Source organism: Piliocolobus tephrosceles, chromosome 8, assembly GCF_002776525.5.
Source record: "Piliocolobus tephrosceles isolate RC106 chromosome 8, ASM277652v3, whole genome shotgun sequence".
In the NCBI taxonomy this organism is placed as follows: domain Eukaryota; kingdom Metazoa; phylum Chordata; class Mammalia; order Primates; family Cercopithecidae; genus Piliocolobus; species Piliocolobus tephrosceles.
In genome coordinates this window covers 126,356,214-126,383,643 of record NC_045441.1, presented here as the reverse complement: position 1 = coordinate 126,383,643, position 27,430 = coordinate 126,356,214, and the positions used below count along the sequence as shown (strand labels likewise).

Sequence of the window (27,430 nt, the reverse complement as noted above, 5' to 3'; positions counted from 1 at the left end):
AGACATCTTTCCCAACCCCAGTGTTTCTCAACTTTGACACTGGTCCCATTTCAGGCTAGGCAATTCTGTGTTGTGGAGGTTGTCTTGTGCATTTTAGGGTATTTAGCAGCATCCCTGGCTTCTACTCACTAGTTTCCAGTAGGATTCCTCACCCACTCCGGATGTGAAAACTAAAAATGTCTCCAAATATCTATGGCCAAATGTCCCCTTGTGGTCAAAATCATCCCTGGTTGGGAACCACTGCCTTTCCAAAGGGACATAAAATATATCCTTGATTCCTCCTAATAATGTTCGTTGATCTATCTTCTCTCTCCTTTCTTCTATTTCTAAGTTCCTTTGATTTTTCCTTTCCCCTTTTCTTATTTATTCTCCTTCTTCTCCATGTCCCTCCCTGTCACTTTCAGGCCTTCTCTCTCATTTGATCCCTCCCCACCCTCCACACAGGTTCACAGATTCACTTATTGAGTCCAGCAGGGCTGCTCACAGCCACTTTTCATAGATCTTTCTCCCACTGACTAGAGTCAGTCTTATGCTGGCCTGATCTATCTATCTGAGACAGGATCTCTCAACACTTTCAACTTTATATCCAATATTGAACCCTCAAATAACCTGTTTCTTCCACAATCCAGACTTTTTGTCTTTCTTAGCCATGGGGGGACATGATTCCTGAAATGTCCTACCTGTGTTCTGTGGAAATGCACTGTGGCCTATAGACAAGTGAGGAAGGACAATGGATGTATACACGTATATCTTTTTCTCCCTCTGTAATCTTTGGAGTATTTTTTATTTGAGTGGAGATAGATAGGTTCCATAAAAGTGTGATGGAGAACAGGTACATTTGGTCTTAAATTGTATCTGGGCACCTTAAAAACCCATTTTCAAAAAGTTTAAAAGGTCTATCTTAAAGACTTATATTGAGAATATTAAATAACTCTCAAATTCAACAGTAAACAACAAAACAACAGCAACAAAAACAAAACAACAAAACCAAACAAACCAAACCTAACAGTTCAATAAGAAAGTGGGGAAAAAACATTAACAGACCTTTTACCAAAGAGGATATATAGGCAACAAATGAACTCCTGAAAATGTATTCAATATCTTTTCCTTATTAAGGAACTAGAAATTGAAACCATAATGAGATATCACTCTACATCTATCAAAGTGGCTAGAATAAAAAATAGTGACAAGACGAAATGCTAGTGAGGGTGCAGGGAAACCAGATCCCTCATATGTTGCCAGTGGAAATTGTAACGTGGTACAGCCACAGTGGAAAAAGAGTATTGCAGTTTTTTACAAAATGAAACATGCATTTACCATGTAACACAGCAGTTTCTTGGTCATTTATCCCAGAGAAATGAAAACCTATGTTTCCACAAAAACCTATACATGAATTTATGTAGGAGTTTTATTTGTAATAACCCAAAACTGGAAACAACTCGGATGTCCTTCAACCGATAAATGGTTAAACAAACCAGGGTACATTGGTACTGTAGAGTACTACTCAGCAATAGGAAGAAACAGACTATTGATGCACCTGACTTCGGTGGATCTTCAGGTAATTATGCTAAGTAAAAAAGAAAGCCGATCTCAGAAGTTTACATAGTATAGAATTCCATTTATGCAACATTTTTCAGTTAGAAAAATGATAGAGCTAGAGAACAGATTAGGTGTTGCCAGGGATTAAGGAGGTGGGGAAGGAGGAAGGTGGCTAGGCCATGACTATAAAGAATGACCCTGTGTTGTGTTGGGACAGTGTATTGGTGGTGTATATTAATGTATATTAATGGTGTATATTGGTGGCGATTGCATGCATGTACACATGTGATAGAATTGAACAGAACTCAATACAGACGCATACACTCTGTATTATTTCTTATAGCTGCACATGGATCTATAATTATTTCAATAAAAAAAGTTACAAACAAAAGTGTGCCTTTATTATCCTGGAAGTACAATGGGATCTCTCAAGGATTTCTGTTTCTTTCTACCCTGCCTTTAGCGGAGTGCAAATACCAGTTCCAGGCCTGGGGAGAATGTGACCTGAACACGGCCCTGAAGACCAGAACTGGAAGTCTGAAGCGAGCCCTGCACAATGCCGAATGCCAGAAGACTGTCACCATCTCCAAGCCCTGTGGCAAACTGACCAAGCCCAAACCTCAAGGTAAGTCCTTGCCATTATACCACAATTTTAATGGATTGATGGACTCAGGCAAGATCTGGAAAACCCACATTTTTCCAGAAGGAAATATTAGGTGAATTACCTGAAGAAAGTGACTGAAAAAGTCCCCTACACTGAGAATCACAAAAATACTTTTAAGCAGGCAGTCTGTGAGTGCAAATTGAAGTCCTCTGCATAAATGAGGGGATACAGTCTCCTAACCCAAATAAATAACATAGCAAAAGAAGCCAGCTAAGACAGTTGTATGATGACCATATATTTTCCAAACTCTTAATTGGAACTGTATCCTGACAAGAAAAACAAACTCAGAATGTTTATAAAGGGGACAATTTTAACTCAAACTTCTCCCAGATTATCTGAAATATAGTTTTCACAAAATCAGGAAAAATTCCCTTTAATCACTGCATAACTTAATGGGTTCTGCACTTCTTTTCAGAGCCTTTATATTTTTTGAGTTCAATTTGTTTACCAACTACATTCATCACAGAATTTTTTAATGACAGGGATCTGTATCTCCCAGAAAGTCAGGCTCTGCTCGCTTGCTGGAGAAGGTAAAACCAATCATTATGGCCATGAATTCATACATACAAGGATCCCAACTGAGGGAAATAAACTCTTTTATCATGGATGTTATGGTCTGAATTGTGTTTCCCCAAATTCATATGCTGAAGTTTTAACCCCCAGTACCTCACAATGTCACTGTATTGGAGACAGGGTCTTTAAAGAGGTAATTGAGATGAAATGCAGTCACAAGGGTAGGCCCTAATCCAGTGTGGCTGGTGTCTTTATAAGAAGGGAGATTAGGACACAGAAATACGTAGAGGGAAGACGGTGTGAAGACAGAGGGAGAAGAATGCCATCTATAAGCCACAGGGAGAACCTTCAGAAGAAATCAACCCTACAGATGCCTTGATCTTAGACTTGTAGCTTCCAGAACTGCAAGACAATAAATAAATAAATTTCTGTTTTTTAAGCCACCAACTCTGTGGTACTTTGTTATGGCAGCTATAGCCAATAAAATGGGCCTCAGTGAACTCCAAATTCAAATATCTTCTTGGCCTTTACTCATATATTTCAATTCTAAGATGGTCCTGAAAATTCATACTGCCAGAGAAATTGTAAGGAGAGATTCAGAGAAATGACCATGTAAGAAATGCTCGTAATAAATAAAAATAGAAAAAAAATCTGCAGAAGCTGAGGGAGATTGGCTGGTTTCTTGCTGGTGACCAGAAAAGACTTTATTTTTCATAGGCCTGGCTTTTTGGCCTCTGATGGAGTTGTCCATAGAAATGGTTATCTCCAACTTCAGGATGGCCAGGTACAGGCTGGACCTGCAAATGGTGAATCTAGGATTAAGGCTGCCCTTTCTAGATCATGGAAATCTCTACCTATTGTCTTATGGTTTTAGGAAGGCATGAAGCGGGGCTGGAGTGACTGCAGTGAGTACTTATGCTGACTTCCCAAATGTCATTTGTCCAGAGACAACCACATAAATCTAAGCAAAATCAGGGCCATAACTACTAAGTGAAACATTTCCAAAAATGGCAGAACTCAGAGTTACTGTCATCAAAATAATTTATTTTTAATCCAGCTGTAGAACCAAAATATGCAGCATCAATACAGAATTGAAAGGAAAAGAAATTAAAGAAGCTTCCACATTCTGGCACAACCTGGACTGCACATTAGAATATTGTGTGGGAACATGCAAAATTCCCAGTGCCCAAGTATAGCACAGACTAACCCAATCAGCATCAGTAGTTTAAAAATTGTAAATACATCTCAGAAGGTTTCAAGATGCAGCCAAAATTGAGAACTGCTGCCCTAGTATGGAATCCATTGACAAGAGACCACACACACATGCATACACGTCACACACACACACACACACAGACACACACACATGCATACACATGTCACACACACACATGCATACACATGTCACACACACATACAGACACACACACAGACACACACACACACACGTGCACTGTCCTGTTATTTCCTATGGGAAAAAGAAAATTCAACTTAATAATAAGGGAGAAAAACTCGGGACATGATTAGGTGGAAGATGGTGGGGCTAGATGAACACATAAAATGGTGAAAAGTTTGGAATAAATGGAACACAGCAGGGAACATGATTAAGAGAGAACCCTAAAGGATGTGTAGGAAATAAGTGAAGTCTTCCTTTTTCCTGAACTGTCATATATTTCACCTTTATACAGTATCTCATCTAATAATGAAGGTTAAGTTTGTTTCAGGCTTTCAGCTTGAAAAAATGACACTAAAATATTTCAAGTGGGTAGACATTCTGTAATAGTCATATATAAATAAATTATGGTATATAATTAATTGATATAATTAATTGAAAATGTGATTACTCTGAGTTCTACATTTCGAACTACCAGTTATGCAATTTATAGGTTGTTAAAATTCATCCTTCCCATTGTGTATAACATACCTTTGTTAAAACTAACCAGTCTTTTCCATCCCCACAGTGGACAGTTTTATAAATGCTGTTTTGGCACTGAGACACTCTGCAAAAAAGAATATATATATATATATATTTTTTTTGATAGAGTCTCACTCTGTCACCCATGCTGGAGGGCAGTGACGCGATCTTGGCCTACTATGACCTCCGCCTCCTGGGTTCAAGTGATTCTCCTGCCTCAGCCTCCCGAGTAGCTGGGATTACCGGCATGTGCTACCATGCCCGGCTAAATTTTTGTCTTTTTAGTAGAGACAGCGTTTCACCATGTTGGTCAGGCTGGTCTTGAACTCCAGACCTCAAATGATCCACCCGCCTTGGCCTCCCAAAGTACTGGGATTACAGGCGTGAGCCACCGTGCCTGGGAAAAAGAATATTCTTATTGTAGGAGCTGAACCAGGAAGATGTGTCAGATATAAAATCTTTGTAGGGGACACACACACACACACACACACACACATTCCATGGCATATTTTTCCTAGTTTAAACCGAAATGTAATGAGTGGCATATGTGAGTTGTATTTATTTTTGTACTATTTTTCTCAAATAAACTTGGATAGATATTACAGCTTTTCCTTTGCACATCTCTAACTTTAAGATAGCTCACATTCTACTAGTCAATGGGAAAGCAAATAGTAATGAATGGAATCTGTACTATCATTATCGCTATTCAGTTCCTACTGCTATACATTGCTCTAGGTGTTTTCCATACAGTAAAGTTCATATGGGACTTAGAAAGTCCCATATATCCTTGCAGGTGGGTATTATTATGAAGGAAACTGAGGAACACTGGTTAATTTATTTGACCAGAGGTATATCTCTAATAAATGACAGTGCCAAGATTCGTCTAACTCTAAATCCGTGTGATCTTTTGTATTCTGCTGATTTTTCACCTAAATCACAAAGGGGTATGAACTAACCTCCCTGGGCTTTAATTTCCTTTGAAATAGGAGAAGGTGAACTTTGCCTTTTTTCTTTTTAATTTTTGTGGATATATAGTAGGTGTATATATTTATGGGGTACATGAGATGTTTTGATACAGGCCTGCAATATGAAATAAGCATATAATGGAGAATGCAGTGTCCATCCCCTCAGGCATTTATCATTGGAGTAACAAACAACCTAATCACACTCTTTATGTTATTTTAAAATGTACACTTATTATTGACTATATAGTCACCCTGCTGTGCTATCAAATAGTAGGTCTTATTCATTCTTTCTACTTTTTGTACCCATTAACCATCCTAACCCCTCATCACTACCCTTCCCAGCCTCTGGTAACCATCCTACTCTCTATGTCCTTGAGTTTGAGTTTGTTTTGATTTTAGATCCTACAGATAAGTGAGGACATGCAATGTTTCTCTTTCTGTGCCTGTCTTGTTTAACTTAACCTAATGACCTCCATTTCTATACATATTGTTGCAAATGACTGAATCTCATTCTTTTGAATGGCTGAATTGTACTCCATTGTGTATATGTACCACATTTTCTTTATCTGTTTATGCACTGATAGACACGTAGGTTGCTTCCAAATCTTAGCTATCGTAAACAGTGCTGCAACAAACATAGGGGTACAGACACATTTTCAATATACTGATTTCCTTTCTTTTGGGTGGAAACCGCAGTAGTCATTTAACTAAGCTTTTCTCAAAATGATGCATTTATAAATTATTTCTTCCTTCAGGAAAGAGTACATCATCAAGATTTTTTCTTATTTTAATTCAATATGTGAAGGACATAGAGAGAAGTCGGGAACTCACTAATTTTGAATTGGACACTGGGGTAGGAGCTCCCAGTCATTTAATTTAAGCCTTAAAGCAACTTTAAGCATACATTTTATTTATCCTACTTTATACATGAAAAAGCATAGGCTCAGAAATGTTAAGCAACTCACTTGAGGTTTCACAGCTTGCAAGCTGCACAACCAGATTCAAATTTAAAGTCAGACGGATACCAAAGACCCACTGCCCTTTCAATTGTACAATACTGCTTCTTGGTATTATAAACTCAGGCAACTCTGGTCATATTTATTAGATGAATCTTTATGTCTAGAAGCTTTCAATGGCAGAGCTTCTGGGGACCTTGCCTAATGTCTGACCTAATACCCATAGAACAAATGAGGACAGAGAAAATCAATGACTTATCCGTGTCCATTCTGTTTTCTGGTAGTGGAGTCAGTCCCAGGTTTTGTTCTCTTTTGATGTCATTTTTCTGCCTTATTTCAAACATGAGAATGATAGGAAAGGGGCTTTTTATAGTGGTTAGTAAAGGGCATTGCAGTCATGAGGAAAATCAGTAGTTTTCAAAATTTGAGTTTAATTACAGTCATGTGTCACTTAACAACAAGGATATGTTCTGAGAAATGTATCCTTAGGTAATTTCATTCTCGTGTGAACATCATAGGGTGCACTTATACAAACCTAGATGTGTAGCCTACGGTGCACCCAGGCTGTAAGGGATAGCCGATTGCTCCCAGGCTGCAAATCTATACAGCATGTTACTGTACTAAATACTGTAGGTTAAGTGATAGCTATTTGTGTATCTAAACATGTCTAATTATTGAAAAGATATAGCAAAAATATGGTATACAAGAAAACGTGGTACCTCTCTGTTGGGCACTTACCATGAATGGAGCTTGCAGGACTGGAAGTTGCTCTGGGTGAGTCACTGAATGAACAGTGAGTGAATGTGAAGGCGTAGGACATTAGAGTACAATACCATCGACTCTATAAACATGGTACACTGAAGCTACACTAAATTTACGAGAAGATATTTTTCTTTCTCCAACGATAAATGAACCTTAGCTTACTGTAAATTTTTAGCTTATAAACTTTTTAATTTTTTTAACCTTTGACTCTTTTAAAATAACGCTTAAAGTTCAAACACATTGCATAACTATAACAAATATATTCTTTCTTTATATCTTTATTCCATAAGCATTTTTAGTTATTTAAAACTTTTTGTTGAAACTAAGACACACACACATTAGCCTAGGTGTACACAGGGTCAGGATCATCAACATTACTGCCTTCCACCTCCACATCTTGTCCCACTGGAAGGTCTTCAGGGACAGTAACACATCATCTCCTATGATAACAATGCCTCCTCCTGGAATACCTTCCAGAGGACTTGCCTGAAGCTGTTTTACAGTTAGCTTTTTTACTTTTTTTAGCAAGAAAAAGGAATACATTCTAAAATAATGATTAAAAGTATTGTATAGTAAATACATAAACCAGTAACATAGTCATTTATTATCACTCTTAAGTATTATGACTGTACATAATTGTCTGTCTTACTTTTATAAGACTGGTAGTGCAGTAAGTTTATTTACATCCACATCACCATGAACATGTGAGTAATGTGCCGCCTTCCAATGTTAATCAGTGATAGGAATTCTTCAGCTCTACTGTACCCTAATGGGACCACAGTTCTATACATGATCCATCTTGGTTGAAACATTGCTATGTGGTGCGTAACTGTATTACGTATAATCTAGTCACTCAGCTCATCGTCAGAAAGTGCCTTCTTTTCCTGTCTTTATCATTCTAATCAAACGTACGATCAGGATCTGTTTTGTTTGACTTTTGTTTGTTTTTCATTTTAGAGAACTTCTTTGCTTAGTTCCTGACCACTTTTGTTTTGGGAAATGGCTGTGGGTTAATATGCAAACCACTTGGTTTTCAGTGTGAAAATCATACTCTTTAAATTTTAGAATGAAACATAAATATGTTGGCAAGTCGGTGAATACCCAGCATTAAATTGAGGAAAGGCTGGAGAATATCTTTGCTACTTGATTGGTAATAATAAAGCTAAAAGATTAAGTGACTTGGTTAGGAGGTAGGGAGAAGCGTAATATCGAGCGTTGCTATCCAAACACCAGGAAATTACTAAATATCCCACAGACTTTGGTTAAAAATTGCCTTAAAATTCATCATAGTCCATTCTAACAGCATTACCTCTTGAAGTATAAAAGCAATCCTTCCTATTGCTATGTCAATGTCATACAGATTTCACACTCTAGCCTCAGTCTGCAATTTTGATGACACTAGATGTGAAGTTGGAAACCCTTGGTTGAAGATTGTCTTGGGTTGGAATCCCACTTAACCTGAGATGAGCTTTTAGTTATCCACTTTGATATTCTATACTAAGAAGCAGAGAGAGTATTCATGCTCTTATCCAGAAATAAGAATTGAAAGGTGTACATCTGGAATTTAGCTTTCCCAGGGATGGAGGCAATATTACTCTGGGAAAGGTTCATTGCTTGACTGAAAGATTGTAGCTGGAATTTGCTTAATGATTACCAGAGTCTGGCAGGGATAAATTGGTGAACAATTGTGTTGGATACTTGAGATTTTAATTTCTTAAGAAAAGAGATTGAGTTTAATTAATGTAGATTAATTAAATTAGATAAAACATTGTATCTGTCAAAAGCTTTTACATACAGTGAGATCTACTCTAGCTCGTTAAGCAAAAGAGGTCTATTCAAGGGTATTATATAGCTCAAAGAATCTCTAGGAGGGCCAAAGATCTGGCTTGGATTGCTGCAAGACCAGGAATAATGCAGCCAAAGTCAACAGATCTGCGAGAAATATCTACTCACACCACATGTCACTGATCTAGCAGAAACCTTTCTGCTGCAATTACTGTCTGTTCAGCACACACAATATTTAGAACTGAAGACTGGAGAGTCCACCACAGGTGTCCTTCCAAAACCAGACACTTCTGTCCCCTTTCTTGAGGGACTATCCAGTGTCCCCACGTTTGACCCCTATTTCTAGTTGGTATCTTCTACCTCCACATCTCATTTAAGCATGCCTGCTTGATAGAAACTTGGTCACATGGAAAATCCTGCTATGAAGGAGCCTGGAAAATGAGTATTTAACTTTCTAGATTCTACCTCTAAACACAAGAAGGGAAGCTTCAAGGGTCTTGCATGGCATGTAGTGAGCAAATCTACCACAGTGTGCAAGAATGTCAAAATGTGGTGGAGTATATCATTAGACTTACCTCTCTCTCCTCTGGGGCTAGATGATGCGTTGATGCCACCCCATGGGGAAAAATTGCCAACGGTAATCTTATATTAGAACTGGTATTACACCATTATACACAGAGTTGGATCTCTCCTCATTGGAATTACCAGTTACTTTTTATTTTCTGCAGGAATAATTGAACTGCGAACAATGAAGAAAATTGGAAAATAGAATCTGTCTCTGCTAACAGCTTTGCATAAAATGTCAGAGTAGGCTGGGCACAGTGGCTCACGCCTGTAATCTCAGCACTTTGGGAGGCTGAGGTGGGTGGATCACGAGGTCAAGAGATTGAGACCATCCTGGCCAACATGGTTAAACCTCATCTCTACTAAAATACAAAAACCAGCTGGGTGTGGTGGCGCATCCCTGTAGTCGCAGCTACTTGGGAAGATGAGGCAGGGATATAGCTTGAACCCAGGAAGCAGAGGATGCAGTGAGCCGAGATCGCGCCACTGCACTCTAGTCTGGCGACAGAGAACTCTTCAGAGGGCAAGTCACTCTTCTCCAAGCCACACGTGTTTTTCAGTGGTCCCTTTAGATGATGGCTCACGATGGAATTAGAAGATGGCAAGAACAAGCATCCCTGCCCGGATGGACCCATCTGTGGGGGTGCTGTGGCTCTTCTATAGGCAGTCCTGTCTGCATGGGTCAGGGTATGGTGCAGCCCATGGAGCAGGCTTCCGGTATTTGTCACTGGAGTGCAGAGCCAAGCTGAAGCAGGGGCTGTGGCTTGTGTGAGAGGCTCCAGTGAGAGCTGAGAGGATCCTTCCAGCCACAGCTGATATTGCCTAATGATCATTTGGAACATTCTAGTGTCTGGGGTTATTGTTCACCTGGCAATTACTAGTTGTTGCTTTTTTAATCAGACACATAAATGAAGGGTACTGTGAAGCCCTTTTTAGTACAGATAAGCCAGCCTCCAAGTTTGTTGGGAAAAGGGAAATTCTCAGATTGTTTCTGGGACAGCAGAGATGGGAACACATGGAGAGATGTCTGTGCTACAAGTGAGTCAGGGAATGAATGTCAGTCCCTCCTGCTGTCCATACGAAGCTACACACTGCTGTTACCAGATCCTCATTCAATTTTCCTGCTCTCGATAACCTCAATTCTTTTTCTTTCTTCCTATTTCTAAAAGTTTTGCCATCTTGCTGCTCTTTTTTGGAAAGCCGCCTAGCCCTCTCTTATGTTTAACAATTCATCTTTAAAGATCAAAAGAACAGAAACTGTTTAAGTGCAAGACTCAACTCTGTGCAGGACACAGCTTTTGGCAGCTGATTATTACATGGGAAAAAAAGGGGTCAGGAAAGTGATATTCCCAGCATTCTCAATTCTCTCCCCAGCTAAATAGATTCTTTTGTTAGTTCTTTTAAAGATAAAAGAAGTTCCCCCCAACATTTCTGTCTATGTTCTGGGCTCTGACATCCCTTAGGAGTGAGCATGGCAACACTGCATGGATGGGCTTTGCTAGGCTGGGAGACTTTTAACTGTGTTGAGAGAGGTGAGGGGGCAGAATCCTACCACAGGCTGGCCTGGGACTGGTTCCCTCCCCTCCAAGGCCCCCTAAAGATGTTGATGATTACTGCCCTTGTACTTGGCCAGAAGAGGCAACATGGGGTACCCTGTGGAAATTCTGTTCCTCTTGATCAGAGGAAAACACTTGTACTCCGTTGGGTCTCAAGTTTTTATTTCTTTTTTATTCTGCTTGAGAAAACGTCTTTCAACACCTATGTTTTATTTTCCATCCATAATACCGTACTGGTAATGGAGAGATCTAATTCTGTCCTTTTCTTGGTAGAATGATGCCTATTTTGTCTTCTCTAAATTAGAGTTGACAGCGAATACACCATACCATTGTTATAAAGATAAAATGAAGCACTGTAAGTAAGAATGCTTGGTAAATATGCAGTATTTTAAAGACTATTTCCTTTCTTCCAAATGAATTTCTTGAAGTAGGTGTTTTTCCTTTAGCACCTTTTCAGGCAAAAGGAGAATTATGGTGATTACAACAATAGTGATTATAGTTTATATTTATGGAGAGCTTAGTGTGTTTTGAGTAAAGTTTAGTTCATTGCTCACACAGGGTGTCATTTAATATTCACAAAGCTCTGTGAAATAGTTACTGTGATATCCAATTTTATATACAAGGAAACTGAGGCTATAGAGAATTTAGACAATGATATAGCTCTGTTTCCCCACACACATCTCATCTCCAGTTGTAACCCCTAGGTGTTGAAGGAGGGACCTGGTGGGATGTGATTGTATCATGGGGGTGGTTTCCCTCTTGCTGTTCTCCTGATAGTGAGTGAGTTCTCATGAGAGTTGATGGTTTTAAAGTGTGGTACTTCCTTGCTCTTGCTGTCTCCTGCTGCTATGTAAAACATACCTTATTTTCCCTTCGCCTTCAGCTGTGATTGTAAGTTTCCTGAGACCTCTCCAGCCATGCAGAACTGTGAGTCAATTAAACCTCTTTGGTTTATATATTACCCAGTCTCAGGTAGTGTCCTTATAGCAGTGTGAAAATGAACTAATACATATACCTAGCACAAAGTTATACCACTAATATGCAGAAGACTTAAATGCAAGGCAGTCAACTCTAGAGCTCCTGCAGCATGCACAGCTCCTTCCTCTGTGTCAATTTTATACAGGTATCTAAGTTTCTTACCTCAGAAAGCAAATGAATTTTAGACCCGCCCTGAATCCTTACCAGGGTGTCTTGCTAATGTATCTTCTTGGCTGGGTACTTGCCTGATCCTTTCTCTAGACATTGCTTACAAGCTCTGCCCCAGCCATATCAAACTCCCAAACTCCAGGAGACAGCAGACTGGGCCATGATGTCTTATGTGTCCATTTCTTTGCATCTGTAGTTCTTGAAACCTGGAACTGTTTTCCTTCTTCTATTCTTTCACACATTTCTACTGCTCTTTCAACAAATATTTTACCGAGCAAGTGCTGTGTGCTCTAGTTAGCACCAGGGATAAATTCGTGACCTTACTGGTCTTACAGCGTAGTAGGAGAAGCAGAGGGATAAATTCCAATGTACCACATAGAGTGGCAAATGCTATGAGAGAGAGAAGTGGAGAGTCCTTTAGCATTGTTTCTAATGTATTCAGGTTTTTATAAAATCTATTAAGAGCCTGCAATGGAGCACACAGTATGTTAAGTGCTAGTGATATTAGACAAACATGCTTCCTTCCCTCTGACTGCTATGTTCTACTGGTGGTGGTGGTGAGTAGACAATGAAGGAAAGAGAGAAATAAATAATAACAATAAAATAAATCAGCAAGCACATCTTGGCATAAGTGACCTTAAAAACTAAACAGAGCCAAGTGATAGAGTGATAGGAAAGGAGTACGTGAAATAGAGTAATCCGGGAAAGCCTCTTGGACAAGGTAACTTTTGAAGTTGGTTTGGAAGCGAGAGAAGGGACTAGCCATACTGGTGTTCTAAATGAAACAAGGGGAAGTTCAAAATCCTTCAGGTCAAAAACTGCTTGTTTTGCGCAATGACTAGAAAAGGGATCAGTGTTAAAACTTGCCAGATTTCCCTTCCCAAATATTAAGTTACTGTCTCCTCTGAGAGGAGATGTCATTCCTCTGATAAGGCATCCATTATGCTGTACCGAGGGCATGTTTACCTCTCCTAACAGGAAAACTCTTTGAATACTACCTCTTATTCACCATTGAAAATTGAGTTAATGGGTACAGCACACCAACATGGCACATGTATACATATTTAACAAACCTGCATATTGTGCACATGTACCCTAGAACTTAAAATATAATTGAAAAGAAAAAAAGAAAATTACATCTCATAGTCCCTCGCCCATGAGAAAACTCAAGGAAGAATATTGACTTGAATGAATGAATGATGTATCCAACTAAATTGTCCTGGTAAAGCTCACTAGACTACATCATTCACACTGGCTTCAAAAATGTGTAGAGAAATCACTGTTAAGGCACAATGAGCTCACCTGGAATCAGTCATTTTTGTGTTTTACTTCCCTCCTTATTAAAGAATTTTTGGTCCTAATTGCTGGGGTAGATGTGAGAACTAGGAGCTTTAAATATTTGTAGGTTTACTTCAAACTTGTGTGTCTGCTTTCATCTCCCGGAGCACATTCCATGCTCAAGGGATCATTAGCTGTATACTCACAAAACAGCTATAGAATAATTAGTACTAAGGAAAGCTGCATATTAGTTATTGGGTTTCGGGACCTCCTTTTTCCTTCCTGAAGCTTTTGCATTTCTCTCTTCGAACTTCTGAATTGAGGCTTTCTACTTGTATTTTAAGTTATACCTGTTGTTATTTATTGAGTATTATAAAAGTATATCCTATTTATTGAGTATTTATGATATGACAGGCATTATATAAGCCCTTAGCCTGCATTGTCTCACTTAAGCCGCATGGCAGCCTAAAGTAGTTATCTTCGTATTTTACAAAATAACACACTAAGGTTGCAACTTTCACGAAGTTACCCAGACAGTGAATGATCAGACTTGAACTTGAAGTCAGGACAATCTGTTTCGAGTTCTTTTCCATTGTACCAGTGCTTCCCAAACCAACTGATCACTGCTGGATCTCTTTAGGTATTCTAAAAGAAATTAATAATTTGTTTTTTGTTTCCATGATAATCCTAAACATTCATATAAGCATATTCAGAGTTATTTATGATTGATTGAGTCCTGTTGGATAATTTCTGGCCTGAGCTTGTCTTTGTATAAAAATTACTCTGAAAACAAATGATCGCTCTTGGTGCTGCATTTTCAATCCGGGGTTCTTTACAGCAGCTATGTTCCTTGAGAGTACGGGTGAGCAGCAAGGTGCCTTGTTAACCCAGAGTTCTCCCAGGCTGGGCCCTGGCCTGGATTCATGATTGTCTTCCCTCCGCTATGAGATTCCTAGCAATTCTAGTGCTTCACCACGATTCAAGGGATGGCTCTCTTGGTAACTGGAACTGCTGGTGGGGACACTTGGCACACTCCCAGTCTGCTCTGCTTCTCACTGACACAAACCTACAGGGAAATCAGAGCAGGCTGGTTGTTGCTCAGTGCAGAGAGGCCATGAAAATAAAAGAATAAAGACTTTTTCTAGAGGAGCAAACAATTTGTAGAACTCATCAGGAATCCAAAGAGCAAGAAGGAAGTAAAGTTGTTCTAGTGTCCTAGTGTTCATGCATGCAGGCGGCAAGGCCCACAGGTATTGATGGCAGGTTAACACATTCATGGCCCTCTCTCTTGCTAGGCTTTCAAAAATTATTTTTACTCTTACAGAAAATAGAAAAAAATGTTTTCGGATCTTCACCTAGATGTACAAGAGTAATAAATTAAGCTGCTCTGAAGGCTGCTGTCTAAAAACATGTAAAGTATAAACAAAGATCTTTAGATCTACCTTTTGCTGCTGCTGCTATAGACAGACTGCTGGGTCTCTTGGGGCAGAGGAAATCACGTAGTGGGGAATAACTCACCTGCTTACAGCTGGGAGGACATGTTTGAAGAGGGTGAAGGAATTAATGCAGTAAGATTTGTGAAATCACTGGTGAGCATAAAACCTTATATTAGCACCTAAGTTACATATTTAAATGACTGAAAATTTAAAAATTAATTTAATTCTGGAGGACAAATTTAAAAATAACAATAAACTAACATCCTATTTTGCACCTCTACAGCTGATGAGAATGCTCTGAAGGTACACAAAAATGAAATATAGTCTGAAATCGAATTCACGGATGCATTCATCTGCTGGGACTGTCATGACAGAGTACCATAGACTCAGTAGATTAAATATAACTTTATTTTCTCATAGTTCTGGAGTCTGAAAGTCTGAGGTCAAGGTATTGTCAGGGTTGGTGCCCTCTGAGGCCCTTATCCCTGGTTTATAGACAGCTATCTTTTCCTTGTGTCCTCACTATATGTGTCTGTGTTCAAATTTCCTCTTCTTGTAAATGCACCAGTCACATTGGATTAGGGTCTATCTGAATGGCCTCATTTTAATTTAATTGCGTCTGTAAAGACTCTATCTCTAGAATATGTTCTCACTCTGAGAAACAAGGGTTAGGAGTTCAGCATGAATTTTCGGGAGGGATGCAAGTCAGGCCATAATAACTGATTCTATTTAACTATATATATATACAATTTTTTGAACCAAAAGAAACATTTATTTGGTAATGAATAGGAAAAACATTTATGAGACTGTACCTACTAAAATTTTAAATATATTGGAGTTCAAATTTTGCCCTTTTCTCACAAATTATAATTTGATTTCCTAGGGGTACTGGCTATATTATATTAAAGTAAATGTTAGATATGATCATAGAAAATAATGATTAGCTAAGTGGGAACTACTTGTTACTGTTTATAATACTACATTTCATTTCTAATGTACAATAATTTATAATAAGGCAAATTTTCTACCTCTGCCCTCATTATTGCAGAAATAAGCTCTTAAATGTTTAAATGTCATCTCAGAGATAAATCATTCTTTTGTGTTTGGGTATAGAAGTCGATGAATCTTGTGGGATGGTCACTGTCAAGAAATGTAAAATCTTGAGAGTGGTCTACAGATTGAGGAAGGGCAGAGGCTTTTGCTAAACAAAAGAAACTCAGCATTAATTCCACATCTGTGGTTTTCTCTCTCATTATGTGTATGTGTGTGGGTGCATGCACACATGCATGCATGTGTGTGTGCATAAATAACAAATAAGGATGATATGCATGTTTTGAGCTACAAATAGGAGTTTAATTGACAATTTTCTACTTGGTATACATGTGCGTATGGGTCGGATCAGGGACTGATCCCAACACGCTCATGTGTGGCTAATTCCCCCACCCCGACTCTACTGTATAAAGAAAGTGCATCCTAAATGGGCCCCTTATGACTTGGAGAAGCTAAAGATACCTCAATTCCTTCTTATAAAGAAGGAGAAATGGAGAGACAGGAGTGGGGAGAGTTTGAAAAGATGGTAGAGAGAAGTGTTTGGGTGAAGAGAGATGGATTAGTCTATGATACAACTGGTGAGTTCATTTGAAAAATAACTGACATGTTGGGGACTTTTATTCATTTTGTTCTGTATGGTTGATGAAGTAATTTCATCTTCACTAAACCTTCTATTAAATCTGCTTTATTCACTAGTGCTTTCATAGCTAAACTTTCTATTTTGAGGAGATGCAGTTAAAAGCTGAGCCGGCTCCCAAAGTGAGTGGGGACAAAACAGGTCCTGAAATTGTCTAGACGTGTTTTTTAGTCTGCATCTAGACACAAATATGTGTACTATTTTTTATTCACATATACTTGATATCAGAAAGCAAATGAATGCGAAAGAGCAGATAGTTGAGCAGGAGTAGAAGGTATTGTTATGAAATAGATTGATGAATGAAGAGGAAGTTGGACAGTGAGGGAAAGAAGAGGTGTGGAGGAAGCAAAGTATCAGCATGTGGGTAGCACTGAGGGACAGTATGCATATACACATGTTTTCCACGCATATCATAGAAGTAAATGCATTGAGTCCATAAAAGAGGAAATGAAGGAAGTGATACTACAACATAAGAAATCAAAGAAGAAACAACAAAATTATTACATAGGCATTAGACTGAACTATATCTGTGAATAATACATTAAGCAAATGTTTAAAAGATTATACTTTTGATTTTTAACAGAATTATTTTTCTGTATTTTGCCACTTAATTTATGCTACTCCAATTTAAACTGAAATATTTGGAAATTGAATGAACAGTGCCATGTTAGGCAGCCTAGTCAACCAGTACCTGGATTTTAGTTCCTGAATCACCGAGCCATATGTTCACAATTCGACAAGTTTTTTTTTTTTTTTTTTTTTTTTTTTTTTTTTTTTTTTTTTTTTTTTATCAGTTCTGAGGCATAGCTGGCATGGGGCGAGGGATTAGGCAGTTCTAGATGACTAGGCAGTTAATTCTTAAGCACAGGTGAGTTACTTTAAATAGGTTCACAAAGCATTAAAAAGATCTTGGTGATATCCAGGCTTTTGAACATATTTACATTGTGATAGTACTGTTTGACAGGGATATGATCCTTTTTCTGTAATAAGTCCTTGTGATTTATTGAACATGGCTTCAAAAGTGAACTTTCAGTGGTCTCGATGGTATGCCTCCAGCTGTTCCTTTTCAGCTGTCTCTCTTGACCTCTGCAATGTGCATTTCTGAATGATTTTAGCTTCTTTTAGCTAAAGTGAATTCTGTCTCCTAGAAGGTGCAAATTTTATATTTCTATTCTAATCAGTACTTCCTTTCACTGCTTTAATGACCCAAAGACACTTTATTTAAGTCAGCAGCAAACAGGGGCTGACTCACTTTAGTTAAAATCTGGGCTCCCCTCAATCTGAAATCATTTCATCTCCTAATTTCCTTTTTAGTTTTTCTGTATACACAGCAGGCCATCTGAAAATAAGTAATCAAAGCAAGACCTTTTACTGAGAAAATGAGATAAGCTTATTTCGGAATTCTCTACTTTCTTACTTCTTGAAAAATATCTCCCCTTAAGGTCTTTGAAAAATCTTTAAATAGATGTCTTTCTCTTAAGGTCCACTTCCATTCTGATTTCTCCGAGATTTTCTTAATGTTGAAAGTGGGGAGTTGATGTTTACTTATACCAACTACATGGCAATTCTACTTCCAAAGGGCCGGTGAAAAGATAGAAAACAGATGATGCATATTGTTTGATTATTTGCTGTTCAAGAGTAACTTTGCTGTGACAGACTCATATAAATTGCGGATAAGAATTTAAATTACTACTTCATTGCAAAGATTAAATTTCCCAGTACATATCTAGAGTTTTTAAAATGTCCTGCCCTTGGATCCAGTACATTCTTTTATAATAATCTAAACTAAGGCAAAATTTAAACATTCAATGATTTGTGAACAAAATCAGCATTGCATCATTATTTATAATAACAAGAGGTAAGAACTATCCAACTGACCTACAAAAGATAAAAGGTTACAAAATATATGGAGTAGGATAATATAAAGGAATATTACTTGGTCACATTTCAAGGTATATGCAATGGCATGGAAAATAGATACAATTGAATTTTTAGCATAAAATGCTATATCAACTGTCAAAGTATTCCTAAGTAAAGTCAAAGAAAGAAAACATAAATAGAACTCATTGTTAAAAGTGTTGTTTCTACATTGTGAAGTTAATCTCTCTGTGTGTGTGTATGTGTGTGTGTGTATATATCTGTGTGTGTGTGTGTGTGTGTGTGTCTGTGTTTCTTTGGTTTTTATGAGTCTGTAATACTTTTTAAGTGAGACAAGTAATTAATATTTTGTAAGAAAAATGAAATAACCCCAAGAGGGGGAACCCTCCTTTTTCTTCAGGGTAAATCTACTGTAGGTATACTCTTTCTTTCTAGTAATTAATCCTCCTTCTAGCTGCTCTATTTTTCATAACACATGTCTCTGGATTGTAGTAGTAAATTAGCAACAAGAAAACTAGGTCTCAAAACCATAAAAATGGCTGTCACGTACCCATGATCTTTAATATTAGTATGTACTTTAAAGCACTTTACAATTTTGAAAGACTCTCCCATAAAGCCACCTTGAAAGTGTTATTTGTAATGTCAGCTGTGTGAAGGCAGAGTTTTGTCTTATTTACCTTTATACCCTAGCATCTGTAATAGTGGAGATGGAGTGCATATTTGCTGAATCAATAAATTAATCTGTTTTGAACATGAGTGGTAAGATGAGATTGCAGAAGACGTAATCTCACATGATACTAACAATGGCCCCCTGAGGAGGATATAGGTTTTATTATCCCCAGTTTATAGGAAACAGAGGCAGAATGATTGATTTGCACAAGATCACAGAGCTGGTAAGTGGCAGACATCTATTTGAACCAATTCTCTAGATTAGGACTTAGTTCTTAGTATGATTCTAACAAAAACTTCATGATTTTTTCATTGTCTCACTGTACCTAAAGGCCATGGTGTCACTTAATACATTAGCATTTATCAAGATTTTGTTTTGTATTCAGCATGGAAAAAACCACACGGGCTCAGAACTTACTGTAACATGGCTCATCTTAATTTCTACTCATTTTTCTCACTTTATTTACTGGATTAGCCTATTCTCGTGCTGCTATGAAGAAATACCCAGAACTGGGTAATTTATAAAGAAAAGAGATTTAATTGCCTCACAGTTCCACATGGCTGGGGAGGCCTCAGGAAACCATGGTGGAAGGCACCTCTTCACAGGGTGGTAGGAAAGGGAATGAGTGCAAGCAGGGGAAATGCCAGACACTTATAAACCCATCAACTCTCATAAGACTCACTCACTATCACAGAACAGCATGGGGGAAACTGCTGCCATGATCCGATTACCTCCACCTGGTCCTGCCCTTGACACGTGGGGATTATGGGGACTACAATTCAAGGTGAGATTTGGATGGGGACACAGAGTCAAAACATATCGCTGCCTGTCTTCTTTCTTATCAGGAGTTTTTATGCATTGAAAGAATTTCCTCGGGTAAATTCTGAGTTTTCTGGATAGAATATGGTGAACATGGCCCTTTGGATCCTATGATTCATAGCAATATAAGAAGCCGAAATCCTTTCTAGAGCACTTTTTCTTAGGAAAGCCTTAGGACTTTCTGAACACTTTCAAACATATCTTAAAACAATGTATTTATATTTTTAAAAACCCACAAAGTTACAGAAATACAAAAATACACACCTACTATTTTTTTCTCATCTCTGTATCCCAATTATTATGAGTACTAGCCTCTATCACCTCAAAAACTGGCCAAAGAAAGGATGAAAGTTTGGCCGGGCGTGGTGGCTCAAGCCTGTAATCCCAGCACTTTGGGAGGCCGAGACGGGCGGATCACGAGGTCAGGAGATCAAGACCATCCTGGCTAACACGGTGAAACCCCGTCTCTACTAAAAAATACAAAAAATTAGCCGGGCGAGGTGGCGGGCGCCTGTAGTCCCAGCTACTCGGGAGGCTGAGGCAGGAGAATGGCGTAAACCCGGGAGGCGGAGCTTGCAGTGAGATGAGATCCGGCCACTGCACTCCAGCCTGAGCCACAGAGCGAGACTTCGTCTCAAAAAAAAAAAAAAAAAAAAAAAAAAGAAAAAAGAAAAAGAAAAAGAAAAAAAGAAAGGATGAAAGTTTGAAAATCCAGGAAGTTAAAATGTACCCAGGGCACTACTGTGATATTCCAGTGCAGTGATGTCCTGGTAGGAACAGAGTAAGTCACCTTTCAGGCAGGTGCCCTTTACTCTTACATGTTGACAATGGCTTATTCTCTGTTTGCATCCATTTCTGCTTTGCAGCCTCAATCCAGGCAGGAACAAGGGACGTGTGGCCCTGGGTGTTATTTGATGTGTGGTGTGTGTGTACTTCCTTCTCTTGATTTGGCTCTGTTCAATGTGAACTAAAGTGCCCTACTGTTCACATCAGGGTAGGAATCCTATTGGCTCTCAGAACCTTCTAGAGTAGCCACTATATGGCTTCAATAAAAAAGCATTTGACTTTAACTAATTATAGCCCTACTCCAGGCTAATTTGTGACCTACATCTCATAGTAAACATTTCTCTCACTCTAACCTTGAAAGGCGACTAAACTGGGACAGTTTTACCCACAGAGTTTAATCAGGTCTCTATTCTAAAGACAAAGTGTTAAGAAACCTGGATAAATTTCATATACGTGTGTTTGTAAATGTTCTTCTTCATAAAATATTTGTCTTTAAAGATAGACTGAAATTTGACCAGATTCTAATTGGATTTACACTCCCTACTTTCCTTGAGAAACACTCTTTTCTACATAGTAATGGGTTGAACTATTTCCCATTCAAGTATTCATTTATCTACTCGGCATGCAGCAAGTATTTCATGAGTGCTTGTTATGTCCCAGGCACGGAATATACAGATAGGGTCTCTGTTGTCATAGGAAGGGAAAAACATACTAAATAATTAGAGACAAAATTAATAGTTCAGTTCTAATTTTGGAAAAATCAATGAGAGGCACAATGAGAGTGTCTGTGCATGGAATCTGCTTATCTGAGAGCTCTTGGAGGGCTTCCCTGAGAAAATGAAGCTGAGGCTAAGATTTTAAGGATGACTAGGTGCTGACTATGCAAACTGGGGTAAAAGGAGAAGGAACACTCAGGCCAAGAGGAAATAATATGAAAAGGATAAGATGGAAAGAAGCAAAGAAAATTCAAAGAACCTTCATAAGGAAGATGGGTGAGACATATTATCGCCATGTTATGGATCCATTTGTTTTCACTAAAGCTTTTCTAATCAGCTTTTATACACAAGGCCCTGTGCCATGGGCTGGAGGTACAACAGAGAGTAGAAACTGCACATTCTCACAGCTAGTATTTTGGTGGCAATTACAATACTAGAGATAGGTGCTCTAACAAGAACAGGAAAGAGAAACAACTTCTAACTCAGACTGAGAGGTCAGCAAACTAAAAGTGATGTCAATGCTGGTACCTGAAGAATGGGAGGCATTAATGAGACATATGTAGTAGTGGAAGTGTGGGGTTGATGGAATGAAGAGTGAATTTGAAGGCCAGAGACTAGAGAGAGACAAACAGGAAAGATGTATTTGGGGAACTAAAATAAGCATAAGTATGAAGATGGAAGTAAAGAGGGATGATGTGAATGTTTCAGTTTCTTCATCTGTTACATAAGGCAGTTGGACCACATTTTTTCTAGATCATAGATTTTGTGATACTATTTTAAACCCCTCATGTATACTAGGTAAAGATTGAGAGGTTGTTAATAACTTTTTGAGGCCACAGAGATAAGCAGTGACAAAGCTCATTTAGTCTGTCAGTTGAATGCACATAAAAGTCACAAAAAACTGCTTTTGATTAGAAGCAATAATACTGACCTGATTTTTTTTCACAAAAATTTGAACACTTTTTTATGTAAGAAACTAAACTGACCTTATTGCAAATATGAATTATTCCCTCCTTCCACTACTTTTTACTGAAGAGTCTTCATTTTTCTCTTTAGATTGAGCCCAGAGTGGACTCAAGTTCTGCAAGGTGTCCAGGCAGTGCCATGATGACTTGCCACTTGTGTCAGAAGAATAAGTTGATTGACATTGTGCAGATTTAATAAGCAAGTGGTTGATTTCCTGGGATTTAGAAAGTTGTCAGTTAATGAATAAAACACCAATGTCAGGCTCAGGTAACAGAGAGTGTGCTGTTGCCTTTACCAAGAAGAATTTGGTGACAGATTCCTATTCCCAAAGTGTTCTTTGAAATGGACAACCTTACATTAGCAGATAAAATAGTGTCCTATGTTCAGAATAATTTTAAGTTTTATGAAACTTTTATACAAAAACCTGATTAGTGTGTCATCCGCTCAGACTTATGTATGAAATAGGAACATGTTAGCCAAAATATGGAAATTGCTACTTAGATATCCACTCTACTGGAGATCTAAAAGATAACAAGTTCCTGAGGGTTTCCCAGGAAGGGACATGAGGAAACTGAGACAGGAAAAACCAGAGTTAGGTCTCAGTTGAAATCTGACATTGTTCTCTGAAGATACCATCCTAATATACAGCTGTTGCCTAAAATGTTGACCAAAAATTGGGAATTATTACATTTTCAGACACTGAATAATTTTTCAGAAATTACATGGAATATCTCCTTTGACCTAAAAGATATCTTTCACTTGGAAATTCTGGTTATTACACCTCTCACAGGGTGAAAGAAAGATATTTGAGAAAACGAAAAAAACTAGAGAGAGTGAAAGGTTAAATTTCTTTAGTATAGAAGTGGGGCAAACTTAGGAAGACATGAATGAAATGAATACAATTATGGGCAACAATTTAGCCTGGGTTTAGAAACTGCTGACCCAATTGCATATAGTGTACCCTTGAAATTTGAGTAAAGGAAGATTAGGACAATTACATTGAGCAGAAATACTACTAGGGTGTAATGGACTTTGGAACCTACTTGAAGAGGTCATGGAGATAGTACACAGAAATGGAAAAGTTTCCAGTTCTACTTAAGTATGAGCTGAGAAACATACAATATTTCTGTTGGCATCATATCATATCTTCTGTCATCATAAGTCTTACGGTCCTCTTGGACACAGGCTGTATGCTCCAGTGAACAATGACCTAATCCCTGTTGGTCATTGTTTTTGTCCCAGTGACCCTATGTTGCTTAGCACATTCGTTGACCTGCTCAATCAATATGTCTTGATGATCATTAGGGATTTTAATTATACAGGATAATGATTTCTTGTTCTTGCTCTATTACCACACTAATGATAAATGCTATCCTTAACTGACCACATGCTATTGTATCATATTCTGTTCTCAGTAGATTTTATACAATAAGTTTAATTTGCATATAAACTCTGTGGTTACTATCATATGCTATGATACTTTTCATATGCCTATTGAAAGATGAGTAATCTAAGAAACAAATACATTAATTAACTTTCTCAGTGTCTCACAGTAACTTAATGATGTGGCCAGGATTTAAACTTCAGCAGTCTGACTCCAGAGCTTGTACTTAACCAGTCTATTTCTACCGCTACTATGGACCAAATTGGAGAAGTGGCTCAGAAATATTTAGCAATATCCACTCACTTGCTAGCCCAGTGACTCTGACCATTTTTGTCTTTAGAGCCAAATTAGATGTGTTCTATTCTATATTGCATTCTCCTGTTAGGAAAAGAGAAGTGGAAAGATGATTGAATGGGAAAGAATGGAGTCTTTTGATTGAAATCCTGAATGTTTTACTTTCCTACAGCCTATGTTGACACATTCCATTTGTTTTACCCCAAACTAGGAGTTCCTGTAGGCAAAGCTTCAGAGAGAGTACATATGGTTTATAGCTGGTTCTTCCTACATAGATAGGTGGCTAAATATATAAGCAAAGGGCCGACCTGGAGTAGAACCACTTTGGAATTGTTTGCTCAGAAAATATACTACTAAAGAGTCCCACAGAAAGGGAGTAGAGGATATGAGGTGCCAAGCAGAGCTCTCATAGCTTTCCATTGAGCAGTGCCCTGGGTAATTTACTAAGAGATGTCTGCTGTATTTCTATTTTCTAAGCAGGACCTTCTAAGCAATATCTTGCCTATCAAGCAAAGGCAACCAGTAGGATAACAGGCATTTATAGAATTAATACAGAAGCAGGCTATGTTCCTCCTGCCCTCTCTCATAGGCACTCTTCTGGCAAAAGCAGACAGACAGACAGACAGACAGACACACACACACACACAGTTTTTTCTCAATTTACCAAGAGAACTGCCAAGAGCAAGCAACTTGTGTATCAATCTGATTTTTTCATTCCTGGTCAATTATAAGAAATGTGGCTATTTCTTCCCTGCAATTTAATAACTTGACATTTTTCTCTTTCTCTCTTTCTCTCTCTTTTTTGTAATCACAGCAGAATCTAAGAAGAAGAAAAAGGAAGGCAAGAAACAGGAGAAGATGCTGGATTAAAAGATGTCACCTGTGGAATATAAAAAGGACATCAGCAAACAGGATCAGTTAACTATTGCATTTATATGTACCGTAGGCTTTTTATTCAAAAATTATCTATAGCTAAGTACACAATAAGCAAAAACAAAAAGAAAAGAAAATTTTTGTAGTAGTGTTTTTTAAATGTATACTATAGTACCACTAGGGGCTTATAATAAAGGACTGTAATCTTATTTAGGAAGTTGACTTACAGTACATGATAAATGATAGACAATTGAGGTAAGTTTTTTGAAGTTATGTGACATTTTACATTAAGTTTTTTTTTTACAGTTTTTGGGCAACAATTTAAATGTTATGACTATGTAAACTACTTCTCTTGTTAGGTAATTTTTTTCACCTAGACTTTTTTCCCAATTGAGAAAAATATATACTAAACAAAATAGCAATAAAACATAATCACTCTATTTGAAGAAACTATCTTGTTTTCTGCCAATAGATTTTTTAAAATGTAGTCAGCACAATGGGGGTGGGGAAGCAGCGCATGCCCTAGTTCAATGTTGACTTTTTTTTTTTTTTAAAGAAAAACATTAAAACGTAAAATTCTTTCACTTTGGCAGAAGAATTTGTTTTCTTGATGAAATTATTTTTCCATCTGAGGAAAAAAATACTAGGAAAATAAATCAAGGTGATGCTGAAAAAAATTTGCTTTTGTGTTCAATAATGTAATTTTTGTAATCCTACTCCTTTAGTCATTTATACTCCCCCAGTCAACTTATTAGCACAGATAAATTGTCATACAAACTAGCTAAGTCACTCTTGGGCACAAATGCCACACAGTTTTTTTGTACTTTCTATCAGTAATTAATAGGTTAAATTGGTACTACTGAATTCAACAAAAGTTTCACAATAGTCTAGGGTTTGGTGGAGCAGGAAAACACTCTTACAGTGGATATATTTGGGTTCGCACCAGTCCAAATCAGTTTCACTGTAATGATGTGCAAAAGGTAGTTTGGGCTTAGTTTCCATAAACCGAAAATTTTCACTTTTTTACATGCCATGAGTGCCAAAGGCAATCTGTATAACTTCCTTATCTGTTGGTCTCTGAGCACAATTTTTAAGTAAACAAGTCTGTTATCCTATTATTCAGGGAATAATAGAAAATTCTCTGGGATTATCTTTAAAGTGTTTCTCTTGACATACTCTTTAATTCTAAAGTGATAAGACTCAATAAACAAACACCAATCTACCAAGATAATTGCTAAGTCCGTTTTGGGAAATGATGATTTCAGCCTACCCCGGGCTAACTATAAAATACACAATTACATGCTGGTCTAATGATGCAGCCAAAGGGTCTTAGCAGCTAAACTACTTTTGCCATCTAGCCTATGACTCTACTTGAGCTAGGAATGTTCAGCAGATCCATTTCTCCCTTCTACATCAAAGCCACCTGTCAGTGGGGAATAGAAAAAAAGGATGAACTTCCAGGCATTTTATGGACTGGTGCTTAATAAAAAGAGTGCCTTGTAAAGTGCAAAGGATAGAAACATGAATAGTAAATGTAGTCCTTTTATAAGCTGACCTTAATTGGAAAAAGTACTCATGGGGACAGATGGAAGAGAAGAAAGAAAGGCAATGTCTTGAGTGGAGTTTTTGACAGCAAAGTTCCAAAAGGATGGGAGGATGGAAGAGCCTGTTGCAAATTTTGATAACCTCTTAGCTAATGTTGCTCCTCTAACACATTTAGCCAAAAGCAGCAGCCCGTGAATCAGTAATGAGTTAAGGTGAACTAGAACTAAATCTCCCAAGGGAAAAACAGTCCTGTAAATAACTGTGGCACACTCCTTTATTCACAGGGCATGGCAGGAAGCCAAAAGTGAAAGATTTCTCTGCTGTGTCAACTATGATACTTAGCAAGCCCTAGAATAGCTCCCTGATTCTCCCCTAAAGCAAAGATTGGTATGCTAAGCTCCCTTATATAGAGTGTGAAATTCAACATCCCTTAAGTCTCAAGAATTATTCTACCCCAGCCTCAGCTTTAAACATCTTGTTAAGTCACACCGAAGTGTTGAAACATAAATGCAAAAGGACAAGCTCTCCACGTCTCTGATTCTCACAAATAGGAAAAAATAGACCGTCATCGGGCACTTCACAGTGTTCTTGAGCAAACTCTCTGTTCTGGGCTTTATAAATTTCACCCTAAAGTTCATTAAGCCTTGAAGAAGGGAAGGAAAATGTAAAGAAGTCATCTGTGTTCCTTTAAATGGCCTTAGGGGGAAGACAAACTTTCTGTCCAATAATTGAG

General features: G+C 38.0%; 1 protein-coding gene across 2 annotated transcripts in view; it reads left to right on the top strand.

Annotated features, from left to right (window-relative positions):
* Positions 1 to 25,829, top strand: part of PTN (pleiotrophin) — a 109,918-nt gene extending 84,089 nt beyond the window's left edge. The window contains exons 4-5 of one of the 2 annotated variants that reach the window (XM_023190092.3): positions 2,003 to 2,164; positions 25,097 to 25,829. In XM_023190092.3, coding sequence (XP_023045860.1) covers positions 2,003 to 2,164; positions 25,097 to 25,149 — 215 coding nt within the window. In that variant the 3' untranslated portion in view covers positions 25,150 to 25,829. Of the gene's footprint in view, positions 1 to 2,002; positions 2,165 to 25,093 lie in introns of both variants that reach the window. The other variant, XM_023190091.3, reaches the window with a different exon arrangement.
* The last annotated feature ends 1,601 nt before the right edge of the window (positions 25,830 to 27,430 follow it).